Source organism: Lutra lutra, chromosome 11 (assembly GCF_902655055.1).
Source record: "Lutra lutra chromosome 11, mLutLut1.2, whole genome shotgun sequence".
In the NCBI taxonomy this organism is placed as follows: domain Eukaryota; kingdom Metazoa; phylum Chordata; class Mammalia; order Carnivora; family Mustelidae; genus Lutra; species Lutra lutra.
In genome coordinates this window covers 108,351,284-108,371,656 of record NC_062288.1, presented here as the reverse complement: position 1 = coordinate 108,371,656, position 20,373 = coordinate 108,351,284, and the positions used below count along the sequence as shown (strand labels likewise).

Here is a 20,373-nt window from a genome sequence, read left to right as displayed (position 1 = left end):
GACCGCGTTGTTGACTCTGAAGTGACAGCAGAAACACACCTACTGTGAAGTTCTGACTTGTCTCCGAATAGGTGCTCGGCTTGTGCTTTTGGTCCTTCCTTGGCCACTGGGGCTGGTCAGATTCAGAGGGCACCGGCGGGGGGGAGACGGCCTCACGATCAGTTGCTCCCGGGAGCACAGCCGAGCACCTGCTTTCGAAGACCTGGTACCCTGGGGCGGCCTCCGCCGCGTTCCCTACGGGACGTGGGGTACTGGCTGCTTCACTGCAGCGGGAAGGAACAGCAGGACCCACCCCGCAGGGCCACTGCGCGTGCTTCGTTCCGCGTCCCCGTCCGGCCAGTGTCACGGGCCCCCAGATGTCTCGAGTTCTTGGCTGGAAGTCCAGTTCCAGTCGGACCCAGCAGGCCTCTCCACAGCAACAAGCCCTCTGAACTTAAGCAGTGCCTGCTAGCTGTTCTCGTCCCCAGTCTTTGGCTTCTTGAGTATTATCCTTCCCAGCTCTTATGCCTTTTCCTTAATTCTGGAAGGTTGCCGTCCCTTTGCTTTTGTCCAAGAATGCATCTGAGCTGGCTGACTTAGAAAACATTCCGGTTCCCTCCAGCCCACGCTCAGGGTTCAGGCATACTGCACCTGTGATGTGAAGGAGTGGGCTGGCCAGGTCACAGAGCAGCAGGCGGGACCCGATGCAGCCCCTCTCCTGGAGCAGTGGGGCTGACACAGGGTGCCGGGACAGGGGCCTCCGGCCGGGAACCAGCTGCTGCTGCCCATGTGTTCCTCAGGGCCAAGCTTGAGAGGTGGACTTGGTACTTAGCGAACCGTCTTCTCGAGAAGACGCCACCATGATACACCCCGACCAGCTCCTCTCAGCCGGAACGTGGGGCCAGGGGCTTGTCTTTCACTGGCTGCCTGCCGTTCCTGTGTTACTGAGAAAGTGAGGGTGGCAGTTGCAGAAATCAGAACAGTTCCCAGACCACATCTCAGTCTCCCTTAGGAAACCGCCTGTGACCCGTTCGTTGTACATCTAAACAAAGAATGTGCTTTTCAGAACATTAGTGTGGCTGGCCATTGAGGGCGTACCTAGCATTCCTCAGAGAACTCCCCACCCGAAACAGCTTTAGCCTTCCTCTCTCAAAAAGGAAGAGCTCACAGTGGAGTACTCTTGCCCAAATCCCCGATGCCAGCGAGCTTCCCTCCGGTCCTGAGAGATACAGAGAAGGGACTGTCTTGTTGGTTGTCGCTAGGCTTTCCTGCCTCAAAGTGTTGTTGGGACCTACAGAGCCAGAGGGCACACATTTCAGTCTCCTCAGAAGCCCTGGTGCAGAGCTTCAGAGCCAGCGTTGTCGGAAGCGTTTAGGGAAACAGTATGCGTATGATACGCGTATTAAACAGCCTGTGTGACATTTTGTGTACAGTTGCTGGGGGTCCGTCAGTCATGTGTATGTTTTTCTCTTAGGTTCATTTTCCAGACACTGAAAGAGCAGAATGGCTAAATAAGGTAAGAGTAGAATATACTAAATACCACATTATCAGTGGGAGTGAGAGAATGAGATGCCATCTTTCCATTTTGGGGAATTTGCATGTTGACAGTATGTGAACTCATTTGGACTTAGTGGCCTGGCTCCTGCTATCAAAAAAAGAGAGTCATAACTGATACGTTACTTTTTAGAAGGTGAAAACTGTGTCTTTAACATGAAAAAATTGATATTTTCATAGTTGTGTATTTGGCCCTGTGTCTACTTCACTCATTGGCTAATGCTCAAGTCTATTTTATAATTATAAGCAGAATTTTTTAAAATATTACGAAAAGGGAGATAATTCCCAAGAAACCTAGTAATAGATAAATAATCCTTTTTAAAGTAATTTATTTTTTGAAGATCATATACTTTGAAGTAGATGTTTCCCCCCATATATTATATATCCTTACAGATTCATGATTGCCTTACAGCACCAGAAGTTAGTCCATCATTAAAGAAGGCTCATTAATGTTTATTAAGATCTAGACAGTTTTAGGTTTTTAGAAACAAGCTGAAACCACAGAGTTTTCTGATTTTTTTCCCTAAGCAACTTTAAATGTGCTGACAGGCTTAAATGGAATGCTTAACCAGAATAATTTCTGCAACATATTAGTTAACCTGTAGTTTATTGTTGTAGCACATTTTTGAAATTCAGATCGTGTTCATTTTGCATAACAAATGAGACACCCCCCTTTAATTTTCAAAAATTCTGGTAAACCATAGAGGTGTAATTTTTCATGGTGACGTAAGAACATTATTACATGTTGGTACATAGTACATTACTATGTATTAGAGCATTTTGTTTGACGTGAGTTCTTTCTTCTTTACAGACTGTGAAACATATGTGGCCTTTCATTTGCCAGTTTATAGAGAAGTTGTTTCGAGAAACTATAGAGCCAGCTGTGCGGGGAGCAAACACCCACCTTAGCACTTTCAGTTTCACTAAAGTTGACGTGGGTCAACAGGTCAGTTTCTTCTTACGTATCATTTGTGCACATGGTAAAATTGGTGTGAAAACTTTAAAAAATATATGAAACGACTTCAAGTTACTTTCTAGAGAAAAAATTGCTGCTGGGTGAGGTCTAGCAGGCTGTCTCTGCAGCTGGTCCCAGTTCTACCTCCTGGGGATCGCCCTCCCCTTGTCTGTCCCCTTGTGTGTTACACTCATTCTTCCCCTGTGGTCTTCGGCCCATTCGGTTTCCTTGGTTGGTTTCTTTCAGTTCCCAGCCTGTCTTTCTACCCCTGCATCCTTGTCGGAATTTTCCTTTGTACAGTTTTTCACAGTCTGTCTAGTTGGGGTTTGATATGTGAATTCATACTGAAAGTTTAATGACTGACAACAAACTTAAAGGCGTTTACCCCTCAAGATGTGTGAATACAATAATTCAGGACTCCAGTGCCAGGCTTACAGAATTATATTAATTATGTAAATGAAGGGAAAGATAGATTTTGTTATTAGAATCATACACAAATAAATACATCTAATTCCAAACATTCCTTCTAGTGAAAGCCTCAAGACGGCATGTAAATTAGTCGATCTTGGATTCTTTTTCTAAGTCCCTGTTTACAGTGATTAGCAACAGTTCGGGGTAACATTGTTTTTAATTGAGGTATAACTGGCATATAACACTGTGTTACTTTCCAGGGTAACACTGTTTTGTCTGCCTCATGAAAATCCAGAATTCAGTAGTAATTAAATACACCTACACAGTTGACACACATTTTGTGCGCACGCACAGTAGGACAACGCAACACACCTTCCCCAGCTGCTGCAGTTCACATGTCCTTGCTCCAGACCAGCAGGTTTCCATAATGTGGCCAAGGGGTGTCTGACTCGGTCGCTGTGGGGTCTGCACCCCCAGGCTCATTCCCATCCTGTACTCCCAGAATGCTCCATCTTATCTACAGTTACGCAAAACCCGGGGTCTCCACTGCGCGCACATGTGTTGTACTTAGTCATTTTTCCTCTTGGCTGTGAGGTTTCCAGATATGTTAGAAGCCTGGGGTCTGATCATCCTGTTGTTCAAGCACATAAGGGCCTGCACGGGACGCCTGTGTCCACTTTACTTTCAGGTGTACTTGACCTTCTCTGACCTAAAATGATAACAACAAATAGGAAAACACAATACAAGGTAGAACGCTGTGTGAGCATGAAGCAGAGGTCAGACACTTTTTCTGTAAAAAGTCAGTGCTACATATTTCAGTCCTTGACAGCCCATAAAGTCTTTGAGGCTTATTCTTCTCTGCCCCGCCCCCATTTCTTTTATAATCATTTAAAAATGTAAAAACCTTTCATAGCCAAAGGCCAAGTTGAACCTGCAGGCCATGGTTTGTGGTCCCTTAATGTAAGATGATATGCTTGTGTTTGTGGAGATTAGAATTCTAACCCCAGCTGGATTTGTTTTAGGGGGAATTATGTTCACTTGGTATTACACGCTCTTTAAGTTTGATACTAAGATTATCCTTGGAGAACAGGAAGAATATTAAGAGTAGTGCTGACTCGGTAAAAGTGGCTTGACATCATGAACTGCACCGCTGTCTTACAAGTACAGGTGATCTCAGGCTAGCTGAGGAAGGAACAGGCTAGAAGGACGTGCAGAGCCCCAAGCATAGTTCTTTGTACACACCCGATGTGCTGTTTGAGTCTCTCAGTCAGCTGAGTTCTCTTGCCTTTAAGTGTTTGTCCTGTGTTGGATAAGGCTCAGTCACCTGGAGTGGGCTTGGCCTTGCTGCTTCTCCTAACATCAGATGTCATGTTCAGTGGAGGAAGAGAATATTGTCTAATGCAAACATTTAAACTAAAGGCCCTAAGCTACCTATATCCCATTTTCACTCATCAACATAGTGATTTGAACTGTATTCTCTGTGATTCGTAGTCTGTGCATGTCTAAGCCAGTATCATCAGAGAAAACGCCAGGAAGCTAGGATAGTAGGTAGTAGATAGTAGAAGATCATAGATAGTAGAAGATGGAGATGCTCAAAGACTTAGAGTTTTGTTTTGTTTTTAAGATTTTATTTATTTGTAAGAGAGAGCACAAGCAGGGGGAGCAGTAGGCAGAGGAAGAAGCAGGCTCCCTGCTGAGCAAGGAGCCCGAGGTAGGGCTGGGTTCCAAGACCCCAAGATCACGACTTGACCTAAAGGCAGACACTTAACCAACTGATCCACCCAGGCACGCCCCCCGCCGCCACAAAGACTTAGAGTTTAATCCTACGGCCAGTTGAGGGGCAAGATGTTGGGGCACCTAAACTGTCACAGTGAGCTGTCGTTCTCCAAAGGTCAGGAGTCCCTTCCGCTGAGTGTTTGATGCTCAAAGGTGAGGTGGAGAACTTTCCTAGAAGCAGTCTCAAAGTGATAAAATGGGAGGTTTTGAAATGGTGTTACAGCTGGGTCCTTGAAACATGACAGTTACTATGATCTGCCTTTTCCTTTTACAGTATGTCTCTATCACATATCAGGTTAAGTTAAGATTAGATTAGAATTATACCTACAGCCGGTAATTTTCAGTCTGAAAAGCCCCATTTTTGTGAAAATTTTAAGAAATGAAAAATCAGGGGCGCCTGGGTGGCTCAGTGGGTTAAGCCGCTGCCTTCGGCTCAGGTCATGATCCCAGGTCCTGGGTTCGAGCCCCGCATCGGGCTTTCTGCTTAGCAGGGAGCCTGCTTCCTCCTCTCTCTCTGCCTGCCTCTCTGCCTACTTGTGATTTCTCTCTGTCAAATAAATAAATAAAATCTTTAAAAAAAAAAAAAAAAGAAATGAAAAATCACAAGTCATAAAGGAAAAAAAAGGAAGTTAGTTGTGTTTCACACCATGTAACAACAAGTCAGAGGGAAAGCATCGAAGTAAATTGGAAGAAACCGGGCCGCGGGGTTGGGCCTTTAAGCACTCACTGCGCATCAGACACGCTCCTCCTGTCCTTTGATTTCATAGTAACCTCTTTAGATGGATGCCACTTAGTATCCACACTTCCCAGATAGGACACTGGAGAGTGGAGGCCTACGGACTCGCCCAAGGCAAAACAGCGACTGCACTGAAGCAGAAGTTCAGCTCCTGTGGCCTGGTGCTAGGCCTGTTCTCGTCTCTGTGCTGCATTGGAAGGGTGGGTTTTCTTTTTTAAATAAGCGTTTTAAAATAAGCTGCCTCTCATTTCAGCCCCTCAGGATCAATGGTGTCAAGGTGTACACTGAAAATGTGGACAAAAGGCAAATAATTTTAGACCTTCAGATTAGGTAAGTTTGTGTGTGTGTGTTTTATTTATGTCATATTAATGGCCTATAATGTCATTCAGCTGTACCCATAAAGTGGAAGATATAAGGACGATGCTTCTTACCTGATGTGTGGTAGAATTTGACTACATTGTTGAAGACCCAAATTTATTGATTTTCTGTGTCTTAATTCCTGATAGCCTAGATAATTGCCAGTCATAAGCATGTTAAATTAAAAACATCGAAGACCCTGCAAGAAGACTGCAGACCCATACCCATTATGAACACTGATGCCAAAATCCTTATCAAAGTAGTAGCGTACTGAATTCAGCAACATATTTAAAGAACTATACACCATGACCAAGTGCGATTTACTCCTAGAATGCAAGGATCCTTCAACATATACAAATGAATCCTCACCACGTTAACAGAACAGAATGGGGAAAAAACACATGATCATTTCAGTTGATGTAGAAAATGCATTTGAAAGAATTAATTATTTTTCCATGATAAAAACCGTCAACAAACTGCGAACAGAAGAAAACTACTTCAACATAATAAAAGGCATATGTGAGGGCGCCTGGCGGGCTCAGCCAGAAGAGTGTATGACTCTTGATCTCCAGGTCATGAGTTGAAGCCCCACGTTGGGTGTAGTGATTACTTAAATAAATTAAAAAAATAAAAAGGTATATGTGAGAAGCCCCCAGTAGACCTCATACTCAGTGGTGCGAGACTAAGCTTCTCTTCCAAGATTAGGAGCAGGCATGTCCATGTTGACCACTTCCATTTAACATAGCATTAGAAGTTCTAGCCCAAGCCGCTCTGTAGGGATAAAAAGACAAGGCATCCAGGTTGCAAGGAGGAGGTAGAATTGTCTCTATTCACATGTGGTATGATCTTAAATGTACAAAACCTTAAGGATTCCACAGAAAAACCTTGTAGAATTAATAAGTTCGGCAAAGCAGCAGAATATAAAGTCAGCACGTACAAGATCAGTTATGTTCTGTGCGCTAACTGTGCACATTCCAAAAATGAAATCAAGAACATCTCATTTACAATAGAATCAGAAAGAATAAAACTCTTAGGAATTAGCCAAGAAGGTGAAAGACGTGTACAAAGAAACTATAAAACACTGCTGAGGGACGCCTGGGTGGCTCAGTTGGTTAAGCAGCTGCCTTCAGCTCAGGTTATGATCCCAGTGTCCTGGGATCGAGTCCACATCGGGCTCCTTGCTTGGCGGGGAGCCTGCTTCCCCCTCTGCCTCTGCTGCCTCTCTGTCTGCCTGTGCTCGCTCTAGCTCCTCTCTCTCTGACAAATAAATAAAATCTTTAAAAAAAAACAAAACTGCTGAGAGAAATACAGGAGATGGAAGGCATCCCGTGTTCTTCATTTGGAAGACTTAATATTATTGTATGTCAGCACTCAAAGCAATCCGTGGAAGCAACACGGTCCGTGTAATCACATGTCCAGCGAGCACTTAATATCTGAAAGTGTAAGAAACCCCTAAAACTCAGCAAGAACATACAGCCCGGCTCAGAAATCGACAAAAGGTCCTGAATAGACATTTTTCCAAAGAAGTTGTGCAAATGTACAGCAAACACATGAGAGGATGCTCCCTATTGATAATCAGGGAGACGCAGATCACAACAGTGAGCCACCACCTGGCCGCAGTAGGATGGCCGCTGGCAGACAGTAGAAGGCAGCAGGTGTTGGCATGGACATGGAGAAACTGGACCCCTCGTGCACTGTTGATGAGAGTGTACAACGGTGCGGTTGCTGTTGTTCCTCAAAAAGTTAAAGCACTTCCGCTTCTGGGTCCGTAAAGCAAAAGAACTGAAAATACGGTTTCCAAGAGTTACCGCACCTGCGTTCGCAGCGGCTCACAGTAGCTGAAATGTGGAAGCAGCCCAGGCGTTCGGCAGCAAAGAGCGGGTAAGGAAAATGTGGTCTGGACATGCAGGAATTCTAGTCACCTTTAAAAAAAACAAACAGGAAATTCTGACCCATGCCACAACGTGGATAAACCAAAAGGATGTTACGCTGAGGGAGCTGAGCCTGTCACAATGCGACAAACACCGTCTGACCCCACTTACGCAAGGTCCTTCGAGTGCTCAGGCGCCTGGAGAAAGAAACTGGAATGCTGGGCTCCAGGGCCTGGGGGAGGGAGATGGCAAGTGGTTCCCTGGGGACAGAGTTTCAGTTTTGTAAGATGGACGAGTCCTGAAGATGATGGTGGCGCTGGTCACACAAGGTGAATGTGCTTGATGCTACTGAACTATACACACTTAGAGATAAGCCAGATGGTCCACTTTACGTTCTTTATATTTTACCACAAGAAAAAATAATTTTGGGAAAAAGATGAACTGACAATCTGCCCGGTACCACACCTGGCAGATAAAGGTGGTTTCGTTTCATTCTTGTCCTCACTCTTTGTGAGCCTGCTCATAGCTTCCTACATCCCTGTGAGGCCTCGTAACACAGCTGTGGAAGGGCAGCCGCTAACGTGCGTCCACTGACAGACCCAGTCCATAGTTTTGTTTCTTACCTTGACGAAGGATCACTGTGTTTTATAGTGTTGTCTTTGAGTTTCTGAAGGGTATGAACGTAGTCCTTGTACAGGGTTGGCACTGACTACCTTTACTTTCAAGAGAAGCATTGACTGCCTCCGAGGATCCGATGGGAAAATCTGCATCTCTGAATACCAGGCACGACTGTGAGCACTGTTGTCATCAGTGGGATAAAAGGAAGCCCAGCCCGACTGTGTCTTCAGCTCAGCTGTACCCTGGGACTGTCCACTAGTCTGATAACGAGCTTCCTGAAGATAGAAACTGTATTCTTATTCTGGCACTGAGGGAGGATTTCATACACGTTTATTAAATAAACCTGTGAGTGAATCAGTTAATGGATGCCACGGTGAAGGCGCAGTCTGGCTTTCATGGTTTTAGCAGTCAGAACAACATGCAGATCCTGCTGCTCGGATATTTATGTCTCTAAAGAAAGTCTGCATTCTCCTTTCTGTGTGTCCTAGGCTGCGACTTTAGGTTATTGGTGGTAGAGATGGGGAAGGCAGATATTAGGAAATACAATGATCAGGTCTTAGGGTGAAGAAGAGGAAAGTTTTGAGGTGGTTTTTTAATAGGTGATTTTGCAGCTAGACCCAGCATTATGCACAGTGAGAAGAACCTACAGGTGCTGGCTCGAATGCCAGGACATAAATTTTGGAAGAATTCTTCCCAGATGCCTTTCATTAGTGTTGTACTTGTGTGCTTTCCAGCCTCCGTCACACCGGCCCCAGATGTGCTCAGGCTGGAGCATGACGTGCTGCTTCCGAGGGTGGGAGTCGGATCACAGAGATCCCGCGCAGAACATAGATGATGTTTCGAGAGAGTAGACACAAGCCTGACGTTCAGCGTCGTACTAATTCTTGTTTCGTTTGTTTGTTTCGTACTAATGATTGAAGTGACTTAATCACAGAGTAAAATTGGTGCCCCGAAGAGACGCATCACTTCTAACCTTTGATGTCACAGAGCCCTGGAGCACTGCTGTTAGTTGTCTCATGACCAGGGAACATGGGTGCGAAATTAACTTCTGGCGAGACATAATCTAAGCTTTTTTTTTTAATGTTTTAAACAAACACAGTTGTTTGAGAAACAGATGAAAACTGTACTCCAGCAGGAGACCGATCCAGAAGTTGCAGGTTGGGAAGTGACCTGCGTAATTGGTGTGGCCATGTCAACTCTGCCAGCAGGGACATCTGTGATCTGGGCAGTAAACCCTCAGACATGGGCCTCACGTTACAGTGCAGGCTGGTTTTGGTTGTTTTGCTGTCATTTTACTCAGATTATATGCCTTGCAGGTCTGTGGTGATTAAGAGACAGTAATACAGAACTTTCTCTGCTAGTTTTGTAGGAAACTGTGAGATTGACTTGGAGATCAAGCGGTATTTTTGTAGAGCTGGTGTGCAAAGTATACAGGTAAGGTTTTAAAAGTTTCATAGTCTTCTAAAATTCTCTATGCTCCATTCAAAAAAAAAAGTCAAGTTTTTATTAACTCAGAATTTCTTTGAAGTTAAGTTTTCTATTTGTAGGTTATACTTGAGAGAAACATGAAGTCAGATGCTGAGAAGTCACTAAGATGATCATGTATCCTCCTTCTTGCATCAGTAAATGGCCTGTGGAATTGTCTTCTGTGACATGTTTTGGTTTCCCATTTGAATTTAGATTCATGGTACAATGCGGGTGATCCTGGAACCGTTGATTGGAGACATGCCCCTAGTGGGAGCCTTGTCTGTCTTCTTCCTTAGGAAACCAGTAAGTCAACATTAATTTCATGTTCTCATTAACTGACAAAGATGTAGAGAAGCGTCCTCCTCTCACAGTTCCCTTTTCTGATACATGGATCCTTTGAGTGTTTTTATACTTCTTTATGCTCTCAACGGAGGGCTTCATCTCTGATTTGTTCAAGTCACAAAACCAGTCAGTCTGGGAGCCCAAGCTGACAAAGTTGCTGTCGCAAATCGTGCAACCCCGCCAACAAAGGTTGCCATCATTGACAAGCAGAGCCTTTCTGTTGTGGTATGTTTAATGAACTACACAGTAGATGATTTTTAAGGCATTAAGGTTTTTGGTTTGGTTTGTTTTGGATTGAACTATGGGTTTTTTCGGGGGTTTTTTGTTTGTTTGTTTTGTTTGTTTGTTTTTTTCTTCAAGTACACTACACCAAATGTGGAGCCCAGTGTGGGGCTTGAACTCATGACTGACTGCCCCACCCAGACACGCCTACTGACATTGGATAAACCGTAGTAATCATCACTTCACGTTGTTGGCGTGTATACCCCACCCGCACATATGTGGAAGAGATACATGTATATCCCATGTCTTATCACAAGTAGCCAGTACTTACTAGTCATTATGAGCTCAAAATAAGACAGCAAAAATGTCGTTCCTGCCTAAGTGACCCCTCCCCTCCCTTTGACTCTTCCTGAGGCTCCTCCTCATCACCTGGGTGGTTCCTTCCCCACAGGGATCCTCCTCATGTGGACTCCTGCAGCCTCTGACCGGCTTCCTGCCTTGGCTCTGTCCTCCGTGCACTTGACCACTAGGGTCCTCTTCCCAAGGTGCGAACTGACCCACTCGGGAGCATCTCTCCCTGGCAGACAGCCCTCATGGTCTAGGTGGGGTCTCTCTCCAGCCTCGCTTCCTGGCACTGCCCCTGGTGAGCGTCCCCATTTCCAGCCACAGGGAGGAAGCATAAGCCAAGGACGGTACCGGCCCCGTCGTCTCGCCTCTCCTCCCTTTGTCGTTCCCTACTCCCAGAACACTGTTTCTGTCCCTTTGTGGAATCCCTTCCAAAGACGCAGGCAGTCCGCTCTCGCCCTTGTTCCCCTGCTGCCCTCCTGTCCTGTGCGCTGTGGCGCACGGCTCATGAGCTCGTTGAAAGCCACAACCATGCCCGTCTCCATACAGTTCAGTGAGTGTCCGATGGAGGAATTGACCGGTTTCTCGGTTACCTTCCCGTGATTCACCATTTTTATAACTTCTGTGCGTCCTTTTTGGGGTTGTCATTAACAGTACGTATCGTTTAAACAGGAATATTAATTTTTATAGTTTTGTAAAGAACTTAATACAAACTATTATTGTTGGGTTTTTTAAAAATACGTGTTTATTTTAGACCAAAGTACAAATGGCATTTTTTCTGTGTAAAAACACAAGAATTTAAGTGTCTCCACTTCCTTACCACCAAAAGTACCACTCTGATTTGCTTCTTATTGCTTAAATAACAGGCTTATTTTGAATGTGTTTTGACTACATAAAACACTAAAATTAAAGGAATTAAGGAATCTCTGTGTTAAAATTTAATTTATTAAAATTTTGAGAAATGAAGAGTTCCATAAAAGATATAAAATTCATGTTTCTTTTTCCACATACCAGTTGTTTAAAAGCCATTATATGGTTAAGAAACCTCCTTCATTAATGAGTATAAAAAACTAATCTTTAGTAGATGGCTAAGTATTTTTGATTTACAGGAATTTTTAACTACTAAAGACCTTTTTTCAGTTCAGAAAATAATGAAATCCAAATCTTTAAATCTCCCTCAGTACTTAGTAGTGCTCTTCCTTAGGTTGGATCTTCCGTAGGTGTATTTACTTTAAAAATATTGGGCGCCTGGGTGACTCAGTCGTTAGGCATCTCCCTTCAGCTCAGGTCATGGTCCCAGGGTCCTGGGATCGAGCCCCCGCATCACGCTCCCTGCTCAGTGGAAAGCCTGCTTCTACCTCTTCCCTGCGCCCTCCCCCAACTTGCGTTCCCTCCCTCGTGTCTCTGTCAGATAAATAAAATCTTTTTTTAAAAATTGTAGTGTAACTTCCAAACAAAATCTTAGTGTCAGAAATGGATGAGGCTGTGAAAAGTTCAGGATCATTCATTTCCTTATATGGTGAGAAAAGTTGCCAGACATACACTTTGGAGAGAAGGGAATTTTTTTTCCCCAGTTATTTTTGACTGGAAAATATGAGAACAGAACTAGCTTCTGGTTGCCAAGTAATTCTTCCTCACCCTAAGGAAAAATACAGCCACAAAGATTTGGGGGTTTTGGCTATCCAGATGACTTAGGAGAATACTGCCAGAGACTCTTTTGAAACCTTTGCACATTTTTATAATTGTTCGTTTGTTTTAGTTATTTTTGATAATGTGCTACTTGTTTAAAAAAACAATAACAACTAAGAATTTCTAAAGTGACAAACTTTCAGAGTTTGTATAGTGAAAGTGGTATGTGTAATGGTTAAGTGACAGACTTGGGTTTTCCAGCCTGGTCTTCCACGCCTGGTTTTTCTCTTCTGACCGTATGCCTTGAACAGCTTGTTTAATCCTCCTAAGCCCAGGTCTCCCCATCTGTAACACAGGGACCGCATGTCAGTGGGCGTCTCCCCATCTGTGACACGGGGACTACTGCCTCACAGCACTAAATGTCAATAGGTATAAAACAGTAGATTCCTAGTTCATGGTAAGTCCTCAGATTTTAAAGAAATTAAGTATTTTCCTGTACATAGGTTTAGCATTCTGGTGGGTCTTAATACCAGAAGTCAAGTTTTGGTAAACGCAAAAACTTGGGTGAAGGTTCTGGTAGGAGCCAGAAAAGCCAGTGTCTCCCTTTGGCCATGTCACAGGGAACTGGCCGTTCACTTACGCTAACCTGACCGTTACTGAAACTGCCTCTGGCATGCACTCAGAGGTGTTTCAGAATCCCCAGTTCTTTGTTGGGTTATTCCAAGATTAGCACAGATTAGCCTCAAGTAAATCCATCTTCCAGAACTTACTCTGGAGATGATCTTGGGTGTGCCCACAGTCTGTTTGTCCTAAGAGGGTCCTCCCAGCTAGCAGAGTCTTTGAACCACAGATTGCATTTTTACAGATGGAGAAAGACAAGTATCTTCCTTTTACAGTGACTGTGAGAAGAGCTTGAGTCCTGTTAGCTACAAGTCCAGCAACTGAGACACCTTAATCAAAGGAAGGGAAAAGGAAAGGCTTCAGCTAAATGAAAATAGCATGTATTGTTCTCTCATAAAACCACTGGAATGCAGAACTTGAAGCCTTTGTGACTGTTTCTCACCCATGTCTGATTGCTCCATTCTCTTTTCCCTGTGAGACCAGCTCCCTCTGGTCTTCTAGTCCACATGCCAGAAACAGGGCTGCCAGTGCACTCAAGAGGCAGTGCGCCTTCCTGCTTTCCCTTCCTTGTTCCTGCGGTGTCGGATCCAGGCGCCTAGACTAGCAGGAAGGAGGAAGGTTGCAGTGTTTGGATCAGGCTCCTGGGAGCCAATTCCTACAACCCTGTGTAGATGGCAGGAGCGAGGTGGAGAGGCTGGGCTGGGCAGACAGGTCCACCAGGGTCTACCGGACTGGAGAGGATCCCAGACTTAAACTACACCTCAGGTCAACCTGGGAGCTTTGAGGGTATTTATCCTTCCGGGTGCTCTCAGAGTGTCCTGGATCTGTGGTTTGATATCTTTCATTATTCTGGATAGTCTTGCCCTTCCCCGAGTAGTTGAAACAGGGGAGCTCCCTACTGCTCTGGCCCGTACTGGGTTTCAGAGCTAGTGCCTTTTTTTTTTTTTTTTTTTTTTTAAGATCTTATTTAGTTATTTGACAGAGACAGCGAGAGAAGGGACACAAGCAGGGGGAGTGGGAGAAGCAGGCTTCCTGCTGAGCAGGAAGCCCGATTCGGGGCTCGATCCTAGGACCGTGGGATCATGACCTGAACCGAAGGCAGATGCTTAACATCGGAGCTACCCAGGGTCCCCATGGCTAGCACCCTTTCTAGTGACCTTGTCTTCTCCTTGTGCTTGTGTCTTTGGTAGGTCTTAATACAAGAGTTAGTCTGCACACCTCCCTCCTGTAATACAGGATGTCTAACAGTCAGGGCTGGGATGGTGTCCTACTCTCCCCAGACAGAGGCTATTTTCTTCTCCTCTCCCCATCCGCAATGAGCCTTAACTATATGTCCCTTTTCCTAGTGGCTTCTCTTCCTTACTATGGAAGGTGGAGTTTGGGTCTTTCTAGCCGCAGCTTCTCCATCCCTGACCTCACCCCTGCAGAAGGGTTTTCCCTCGTCTCTATAGCACACCCACACTCTTGAGCCCACCTAGTGGGTTGCAGATGGCCTGTGTCTGGATTTCAAAGGGCTTTCTCTGTGTCACTGGCACCTGGCCTTTAGCAGTTAGGATTTAGCTGGAACCTCTCAGTTGCCCTGAGAGCTGCTCTGAGTAAGGGTTTCAGGCCGGTGGCCCTGTCACCTCAGCTCTTCCTCTGCATTTGTGATGCTCTTTCCAGTTTTCTGCATCCCAGGTGGAAGTTGGAAATCCTAAGAGTATCTTGATGGCTACCACCAGGGAAAATTGACTAAATGAAAAACTCTGGAGAAGGGTGGGAGCCAAACTAACTTTAGGTTAGTTTGTTGTTCTTTTGTTTTGTTTTGTTTTAATTTTATTTATTTATCTGATAGAGAAAGAGCAGAAGCAGGCAGAGTAGCGAGCAGAGGGAGAAGGAGAAGCAGGTTCTCTGCTGAGCAAGGAGCCCAACATGGGGCTTGATCCCAGGCCCCTGGGATCATGATCTGAGCCAAAGGCAGTCACCTAAGCAACTGAGCCACCCAGGTGCCTCTCCACTGGTCTGTATTTTTAGCAGACTTCCCAGGTGACTCATGGTCTGTACCGTACAGTTCGGCGCACCTGGAACTCCTGGCACGGAGTGAACGCTGAAATAAACAGCTGAGCACACGTTTCTCAGCACCCATCAGGCCGTGTGTTCAGGGACAAGCAGAGAGGAGCAGGTGTGTCCGTGGCTTTCATGAAATACACGGATGCATGGTGTTCCAGTGGAAGTGGACCACTGCGGATTCCATCTCTCCCGGGAGAGCTGCAGCAGCTGGAGAGGAGGTTGGGAAATGTCTGTCTCTTGAGTTTTTCCCAGAGATCTCAGTGGTCCCAGTGCAGTAGTTGGGGTGGTGACAGGACACTAATCTTAGTTGCTTTTCTCAAGCACTGCCTTGCTCCCAGCCCTCTTGTGGCTTCCCCTCTGTGTGCTCACTTTCTAACCCTCGCACACGTGCTCATTCTCACGTGTGCTGTCACACTCACAGTTGTTCTCAGGCACACTCATTCTCACGTGTATTGACGCTCCACGCTCATTTTCCCGCGTTCATTCTCACACATCCTCCTCTTACACATCGTTCTCTGGTTCATTCTCACACGTGCTCACTTTCGTACACTTGCCCTCACACATACTCTCTCACACACTGGCTCACACATAGGTCTCTGTCCCTGTTCTCACCCCTCCATGGCTCTGGACTCTCTCTGTCCCCGCCTCCCCTTGCTCAGGGACAGGCCAGCTCCTTCAGGGCTTCCAACAAGTCCCTTCCCTGGGAGCTTCTTTTTTGCATTTGCATCTCTTCTCAAACCCAGCTGAACCCTGTTCCTGCCTCCCTGGTGTTTGGTTTCTCTGAACTTGGGTAGTCTTTAACTGTGTCTCCTCACTTTGACCAGGGTCGTGAGAATAAGCGGATCATCCCTAGTTCAAGTCCTTTCCAGGGGACCCACCTTGATAGGTCCTCTCATTCACTCTGAGTGTTTCCCGAGCTTTCTGATTCAGTAAGACCCCCCAGGCTATCTTAACAGTGTTTGCCCCAGTCCTGGACTATCTGTTTCTTCATAGTCCCTTGGAAGATGTGTTCAGAGATCATGGTCAGCGTGCTGGCCGGCCCTGGTTGCCCCAGATTGCCGTTGCTTCTACACCTGTTGGGTTGGCGGGGCGGGGGGGGCACCAATAGGAGTTTGCACTGATATTTGCAATAAATTTATACTTCCTTTCTCTTTTTCTGAAAAATCTTAATCTTTTAGGACTTCCTTAAAAAAAAATTTTTTTTAGTTTTGGCCTATCCAAAAGAATCTTAACTTTCCAGTTTGTGTTTATTCATAACTATACACTTCCCAGGGGATTTGAGCAGTTTCATTCCTGCGACTGTGTGGGTGATTGAGATCATGCAGTGTCACGCAGCATTTCTTCTACAAATATAAAGCACAGATAATTTTATTATGTATAATATGCACTTTGATAAGAAAGCAGTTTTTCCAATCAAGCTTTTTTTTTTTTTTAACCTGTCTGCATCCACTAAATGGAATCTTATATTAGCCAACTATGTAGGAATTATTCTAAGTAAATACCCAAATACCCACTAGAAAATTGAGCAAATAAAATGCAGATGTTGACTGAGTAGATAGAACATGTTCCACAGATGCCAGGAAAATGTAAATTGAGACAGGGATAAAGTCCCATTTTTAACCTACCAGACTGATTTTTACTCTGTGTTTTGGTGGGGGGAAGTATAAAGAAAGGACATTTAATATATTTAGGGTGGGAATATATATAAATCAGTGCAGGAGATTATTTTGGGGGGCAATTGGGTAGCATCTGTGAACATAAAAAATAAACATATAAGAGGTGCCTGGCTGGCTCATTCAGTGGGGCATGCGACTCTTGATCTCATAGCTGTGGGTTCGAGCCCCATGTCAAGTGTAGAGATTACTTTAAAAAATTAAAAATCTTTAGGGGCACCTGGGTGGCTCAGTCAGTTTAACATGTTACTCTTGATTTCGGCTCAGGTCATGATATCAGGGTCGTGGGATCGGATTGAGCCCCACATTGGGCTCTGGGCTCAGCCCAGAGTCTGCTTCAGATTCATTCTCTCCCTCTCCCCCCTCATACACAGAGGCATGCACTCTCTCAAATAGATAAACTCTTTAAAAAATATAATAAAAAACTTTTTTTACTTTTAAATATTTTTTTTATTTGAGAGAGAGAGGAGCACCTGGGTAGCTCAAATGGTTAGGTGTCTGCCTTTGGCTGGGGTCATGATCCCAGGGTCTTGGGATCAAGCCCCATGTCGGACTCCCAGCTCAGTGGGGAGTCTGCTTCTCCCTCTGCCTCTCCCCCTGCTCATGCTGTCTCTCTGTATCTCTCTGAATCAGATGAATAAATTTTAAAAAAATACACAAAACTTCAAAATAAAAAGCACAAGCAGGGGCGGGGCACCTGGGGCAGAGGGAGAGGGACAAGCAGACCACCCACTGAGCAGGGACACTCCCACCAACCAACACAGGGTTCGATCCCAGGACTCTGAGATCATGACCTGAGCCAAAGTAAGATACTCACCTGACTGAGCCACCCAGGCACCCCCAAAGTAAGAATCTGTGAGAAATTTAAAAAAATAAATAAATAAACATACATCTTTGACCAAAACTTTCACTTTTGAATGCTGGTTTGCATTCAGTTAATCTAAGTGTCCATCAATAGGAAAGGTATATAAATTATTTTATTTTACCAGAGGAAATGGATACTATCAAAAACACCACAGAAAAAGAGTTCTCCATTTATGAACAAAGGACAATGAATTTGATATTTTCCAGTGAAAAGCAAGACAATATTATGAACTAATGCATTTTGCTTATAAAGAAACCTGTATGATTTGATTTAATAATTGGAAATAATTTGGAAACTTAATATTTTTGCCCTTTTTTTAAAACAGCTTATAGAAATTAACTGGACAGGACTGACTAATCTTCTCGATATCCCTGGATTAAAGTAAGTATGTTGTCATGTCCTATGGTTAGCTTGTTGATGGTGTAATGTGCATTTGTAGTGTCATGAAAACGACTCAGAATGGGTAAGGCCGGTGTCTACCAGGTAGAATCCCTGCCTCAGCAGGCTCTCACGTGTGCCTCAGGTGGGGAGACTGGCTGGGCTCCATTTTCTTAACTGCATCTGAGATCCTGGGACCACGTGAGCAGAAGTAGAGTGGGTGAGGGTATTAGGCGGGTCACTTACCCTTCATTTTACCTTTCATTCATCATGAAGCATTTTTCCAGCTTTGGTGTTTTCTTTCTAACTTTGTAATTTTTTTTTTTTAATAGGCTTTTTTTTAAGTAGTCTCCATGCCCAGTGTGGTGCTTGAACTCATGACCCTGAAATCAAGAGTCACATGCTCTACCGACTGAGCCAGCCAGTTGCCTCAAGCTTTGGTGTTTTAGAAAAGTAGCAGCCTTTTAATATTCTGCAAGTTAATTTTTAAGTTTGGTTTTTCTTATTTTCTCAGAAAAATAAAACTTTAAAAATGAATATATATTTCAGAACTAGCCCTTTGGAGGCACCTGGGTGGCTCAGTGGGTTAAGCCTCTGCCTTTGGCTCAGGCCATGATCCCAGGGTTCTGGGATGGAGCCCCGCATAGGCTCTCTACTCAGCGGGGAGCCTGCTTCCCCCTCTCTCTCTGCCTGCCTCTCTCCCTACTTGTGATCTATCTATCTATCTCTCTCTCTCTCTCTCTCTCTCTCTCTGTCAAATAAATAAATAAATAAATCTTTAGAAAAAGAAAATAACAGTGTTTAAAAAATTAAAAAAAAAAAAAAAACTAGCCCTTTGGGTTCTTTTCAGGTTGTGCTACTGACTCCCATATCTCCCATGCTCCACAGAGGGGCTGATATAGGTATTGGACTTAGGAATGTATAGGGTCACCCCAGGGTCTGGGTGCGAGAGCTGAGAAACCTGGGGTTTCTGCCTCACGTCACTGGGAGTCACTTCGCACTCTCGCATCTAAATCCTGAAGAGACAGGCCTGTAGTAAGCCTTTGACACCGTGAGTGGCACATCCCTCCTATAAGGAAAAGCGGAGTCTTCCTCAGGTCACAGCCATCTGTCTCCACTGATGGGAGGTGACTGTTGGCGACGGACCTCTTAGCTGCTGTCCAGCAGGGTATTCTGGAACCTGCCTTTGCTACATACACTTGTAGTTGAAGGTTGAAATACAGTTACACATGTTCCTAGTAGATAACTTCCCTAATCTGGATTTTTTTTTTTTTTTTTCTAAAATAGCTCAGAAATTAAATTGGTCTGTTTTTTTCTATTCCTGTGTGTGTGTGTGTATACCCCTACACTGGCCATTAGAAAGAACTTTATGTTGTTTGATTATCAGGGAAAATTAAGGACTTTAATAAGGTGAGGCATAGTCCTAACCAAATCTTTTTTAGGTACTGTGGTTTAATGATACTGAAAGTTCTGTTATCTTTAAAAGAGCTTTACACGGAAAGGACAGCTTACAGAATTGTTAAGTGTTCATTAGGACACTTGGTGGCAAGCAGCAGCCCAGTGTGAGTGGCCTAAAGTAGAAAAGTGAATACACAAACGGGGGTGTGGCTGTCTCAGTGGGAGGAGTGTGCGACTCTTGGTCTTGGATTCAAGACCCGCAACGAGTGGGGAGATTGCTTAGATAAATAAACTTTAAAAAAGTAAATGAGGGGAGCCTGGGGGGCTCAGTGGGTTAAGCCTCTGCCTTCGGCTCAGGTCGTGGTCTCAGGGTCCTGGGATCGAGCCCCCCATCGGGTTCTCTGCTCAGCAGGGAGCCTGCTTCCCTCTCTCTCTCTCTCTCTCTGCCTACTTGTGATCTCTGTCAAATAAAATTTATTCATTTATCCAACAAATAGGTATTGTGCCTGCTATGAGCCAGCCCATCACTGTTCTTAGTGCCATGGCATGGATGTGAATGGAGCTCCCATTCCTGTGGCTCGTTCCCAGAGCCATCTGGAGCACTGTCGGGGTGCAGTCAGGCACAGGCAGGCGTTGGTGTTCAGTTGATGGCCTGAGGGCTCGCACTCTCACTCTTGACCCTGCTTTTCCCTGTGTGGGTTTGTTGTCAGGCCCGCCCTTGCCGTGACGTAGCAGCTTCCAGTCTTCGTGCGTAGCAACTTCAGTCTGAAAAGAACCTCCTCCTCCTCCTCCTCCTCCTCCTCCTCCTCCTCCTCCTCCTCCTCCTTCTTCTTCTTCTTCTTGTTTTTTGAAAGAACCTTCTTCTGCTAGTTCCAGCCAGAGTTGCAGGGCTGACTTCTGTTGGTCCACCCATCCTTGGACCAGGCCTGTGATCTCATGATCACGCTTGGGTCTCCTGCCCACCCCTAGAGGAGGAACCGGGGGGACGAGGGCAGGGATGTGAGAGAACCGAAGAAAAAACTTCCACCAGTACGTCGGTCTGTGGGAGCAGATGCTGGTTAGCCAGCAGAACAACAGATTCCTGTTGCCATGTGGGGTGGAGAATGTGTGTGGGACAGCTGGGCGGC

At 45.1% G+C, this 20,373-nt stretch overlaps 1 protein-coding gene across 5 annotated transcripts in view; it reads left to right on the top strand.

Annotated features, from left to right (window-relative positions):
• The window catches only part of ESYT2 (extended synaptotagmin 2), an 80,831-nt gene that overhangs the window by 26,029 nt on the left and 34,429 nt on the right, over window positions 1–20,373 (top strand). For all 5 annotated transcript variants that reach the window (XR_007121588.1, XM_047695626.1, XM_047695628.1 and 2 more), the window contains exons 2-7: window positions 1,454–1,495; window positions 2,345–2,479; window positions 5,665–5,741; window positions 9,619–9,691; window positions 9,938–10,027; window positions 17,796–17,851. Coding sequence is in view for 4 of the 5 variants with exons in the window: in XM_047695626.1 (XP_047551582.1) it covers window positions 1,454–1,495; window positions 2,345–2,479; window positions 5,665–5,741; window positions 9,619–9,691; window positions 9,938–10,027; window positions 17,796–17,851 (473 nt within the window). In the remaining variant the exon portion in view is untranslated. The remainder of the gene's footprint in view (window positions 1–1,453; window positions 1,496–2,344; window positions 2,480–5,664; window positions 5,742–9,618; window positions 9,692–9,937; window positions 10,028–17,795; window positions 17,852–20,373) is intronic.